At 53.3% G+C, this 3,881-nt stretch overlaps 1 protein-coding gene across 1 annotated transcript; it reads left to right on the top strand.

Annotated features, from left to right (window-relative positions):
• Window positions 1–29: 29 nt before the first annotated feature.
• GLOTRDRAFT_134419 (uncharacterized protein) lies at window positions 30–2,399 on the top strand (the record flags this gene model as incomplete). The annotated part of the gene is made up of 3 exons (XM_007873410.1): window positions 30–1,323; window positions 1,385–1,566; window positions 1,626–2,399. Coding segments are annotated over 3 exons (2,250 nt in total), but the record flags the coding sequence as incomplete, so codon positions are not given.
• Window positions 2,400–3,881: the final 1,482 nt, after the last annotated feature.

Genomic DNA, 3,881 nt, shown 5'->3' with positions numbered 1-3,881 from the left:
ATACCCCGCCTCAGAGAGATCCTCTAGAGTTCTTCGGGCATACGGTTGGTCATACTGCTCTGCCATACGATCGTCAAGACGAGTTCAACGCCGTCGAGTCTGCGCTACCTCCGCAGTCTACCCCGGTAAAAAAGGGCGGTAATCCAGAGGGTAACTCGGAGTTAAAAGTCGAAGACACCAAGATTATGGCAGACGAGGAACTACGTGGATATTGCGCCCCCAACATATCTGGCCTACTTGAACTCATATTTCCTGACATCGCCCTTCCTTGCCCACTCGACGCCCTATATCGACACGTATCCAAACGTGGAGGCAAATACAAGGTCGGAAAGAAGAAGAAGGGATGGGACAAATGCCCTGACCTTACTTTAGAGTCCGTCAACGGAAATCAGGAGGCAAAGATGGCGAATTTCCTGACATATCTCGCCGACGACATTAGGACATTCCTTCAGACTACGTATAATCGCGTAATTCCTCCTCGCGCGGTTACGGGCGAGTTTGCGGGGAGCACCAGCGTTCCCGGAGGTCCTTCAAATACTGGTCGCCATCCTGACATCCTTTTCTTCGAGAAGGATGTGGAAATGACTTGGGAGAACGTCGTAGGTTGTTGGGAGCTCAAGAAAAACAACAGCGCCGCTCTGACGTCGGATGCGAAGCGCCAACTAGCCGAGCGTGCCCTTATGATCTTCGAATCTCAGGACGACAGACGCTTCGTTCCGGGAGTATCCGTCCTCGGCTTCCGAATTATCTTGCATATTATCGATCGTGCCGGAGAAATCTCATCCGCTTCCTTCCATATGCTTGACGATCCTCACTCATTTCTCCGGCTCGTCGTGGGGTTCATGTTCGCTGGCCGGGACAGCCTTGGTTTCGACCCATCGATAAAGAAGCTTGATGATGGGAGTCGTTGCATAACGATAAACAACAAGACGTATACCATCCATGAGCGGGTGCACACTCCGCATAACATCCGTGGGCGTGGCACCAACGTCTGGCGCGCGACTTGCGACGGTACCGTCTATGCCATCAAAGACTGCTGGACGGACGAGACGCGCACGCTCACGGAAGCGAAGTTGCTAGAGATGGCCAAGGGAGTGGAAGGCGTGCTAACGTTGGTTGCTCACAACACCGTCAAGTACAATAAGGAGGATGATACGACGGGACTCGTCCGTGCACTCCTCAAGAAACCGGAGTACCGAGAGAGGTGGGCACGCCTAGATGTCCGTATACATCGTCGCCTGGTCTTGGCGCCCTTCGCTGTGCCTATCTACTACTTCAGAACAAAGAAGGAGTTGATTGGGGGTTTCATAGATGCTATCCAAGGTATGTCCGGCGTGGATGGTTAGCACGACATGGGCGACTGACGGGTGATCTGTTCCTGCAGCGCACAAGGACTTGTTGGAGAAGGCCAAGGTCCTCCATCGAGATATCAGTATCAAGAACATTATGCTGGTTGCCGACATTGAAGGGGATCTTAGCCGCAGACGCGGTCTTCTCATCGACCTAGACTATGCTGTAGAATATCCTGAGCTCGGAAGCAGGAAACCAGCACAGGCTGCGAGAACGGTGAGTTGATCTCGGGCCTTCGATCGTCATCTTTGGGTTATTCATTCGTTTCTTCGCAGGGAACCGCCCCATTTATGGCCATTGAGCTGCTCAATGAGGGTTGGAACGTGCCTCATAAGCCGGAATGGGACTTGGAGTCGTTCCTCTATGTGATCATCTGGATCTGCATTCTCTATGTCGGGCCCTGTGATAGGCGGTCAAGTAAAAAGATCAAGGAGACCCCACTGAATGCGTGGATGACCGGCGGTTACAAACTTATGTGGGCCGATAAAGTGGGCTGCATGGAGAGCAAGAGCAGGTGGTGTAAACTGCTCGAAGAATTCGCCCCTTATTTCGAAGAGCTCAAGCAATGCCTTTCTGAGTGGCGGGCGCTATTCTTCGTGGACGAGGGCCCCAGGACGCACGACAACGTACTCAAGATATTGCGGGACGCTTACAACAGACTGCCGGATGAGGAACCGCCTTTCGTCGACCTTGTACCCGTGGTTGCGAATCCTCCCGCTGCGCCATCTACGAGAGCAAGTGTCAGACCCAAACGAACGAGGGAGACGGAAAGACAAGACTTCTCTGGCGTCAATCAACGGGAGGACGTGGTGCACGGCGGGAAGCGCCTCCGGAAAGACAGGCTGGAGAATGCCTACTATTCGGAGCAGCTTTTCCCATCAGGTGGCGAAAGCTCTCAGCAGGCCTCTCTGGGCAGCTTCGCACCGACGGACGCAGAGGAAGGGAGCCCCTCGTCTGCTTCGGCATCTGTAGAGCCCCCCCAGCCGCTCCGAAGGACTCGCAGGAAGAGTATGCCGTCGTTGAAGGTGCGGGAGAGCGGGAGGCCCTGAAGCAGCTGAAGTCTGCAAGTCTGGTTCGGAGATAGGATTCTCTCGTATATTTGTGTCGATACGTGCGGTATCTACTCTGTAAGTTTGCTGTTTCTGCTATCGCTCGCTGTCATGTCATGTCGCATGTGCTCTGTACTCGCTGTCACAATGATAAGTTCTCTGTTCACTCTCCGTCGGCGTCGGCCTCGTCCAGCTTGAAGCTGATGATCTGCCACAGCGAGCAGCTGTCCTCGTAACTTGAACTTCGACTCAACCGCGATCAACCTCCCATTCCGCTTGCAACCCACTGCCACATTCCCATCATTTGAAAGTTCAGGGCCTCTCCCGATCATGATAATTCCGATCCTTTAGACAACCTAGTTTGCATTCAGTCTCTTACATATCACTCTCGGAAATGCGCTCGAGCTACCGCCCACCAGAAGATGAAGGCTAGTCCACGTATCGTATCCGCCCGACGAGTCACGCGATATTTGAAGATAGCCTTGCTCGGCGATGATACTGGGACCGTTCTGACTAGGGATATAATTCCACATACCCGACCTCGGCGACGGGATAGTCGATGACGCCGTCCTCAGCCAGAGTAGTACTCGACATGTTATACGTCGCTCGAGATTCTTGTCGATATGTAGGTCTGGATATGTGCCATTAGTATCTCGAGATGCATGAAAGAAGGACGGTGCATACCAGAGTCGTTTGCTCCTCACTGACATGGCATGTCCCTCGTCGTGCTACTTATACACCCAGCGGGGAATGACGCACCAGGAGCGCAAAGCCATACTACGGATGAGGTTGGCAATCGACATAGACCGACTACTAGAACGTCGCATAAACGACCGAACTCAATAGAACTGAGGCCACCTGAGGCTGGCGTGACCAGACGCACGCGCACAGGCGGAACCCCATGTCCACAGGCAATGACGAGGAAATGTCAGTCTGAACATGTCGTGGATGGAGCACTGTCCAGTGTAAAGTTATGCATGGAAGCACACCCATGAGTCCTGCAAGGTAGGGCCGGCGTTGTACCACAACCGATGCTAACGTACGGTGCGAATCGAAAAGGTAACGCCCGCAAGCTCGTGAAGCGCGGACAGTGCACAACGCATTCTCTGTCCGGACCATGGAGAGTTTCAGAGGCTATGACTGAGGAATAAGCCTTAGGCTTCCTTACAACAATTATTAGGCGACCGCATGAGAACTTACTGACAGTCTGCAGCCCTTCGAAATCCTGACTGAGATCAACGACATTGACAGGATTCTTCAAACCCGTGCGGAATCGCGGCCCCCCCCCCAACATACGACGGCCTACGTAGAGGGTTCCACTTCACCCAGGCAAGTCATGCATTTCTTCGCTTTCCGAGCGGTCGACTTGGGGTTAAAGTGGTGCATCAACACCGAATGGAGTGATTCCAAGTCGCTTGCAACTATTTCGTGCCTGCGGATATTGCGCGTCGTTTTGAAGACTACTGGAAAGTAGACCCCAGT

Source organism: Gloeophyllum trabeum (assembly GCF_000344685.1).
Source record: "Gloeophyllum trabeum ATCC 11539 unplaced genomic scaffold GLOTRscaffold_00160, whole genome shotgun sequence".
Lineage (NCBI taxonomy): Eukaryota > Fungi > Basidiomycota > Agaricomycetes > Gloeophyllales > Gloeophyllaceae > Gloeophyllum > Gloeophyllum trabeum.
The sequence above is the reverse complement of the archived record's forward strand: the minus strand, read 5'-3'. Positions and strand labels throughout refer to the sequence as shown.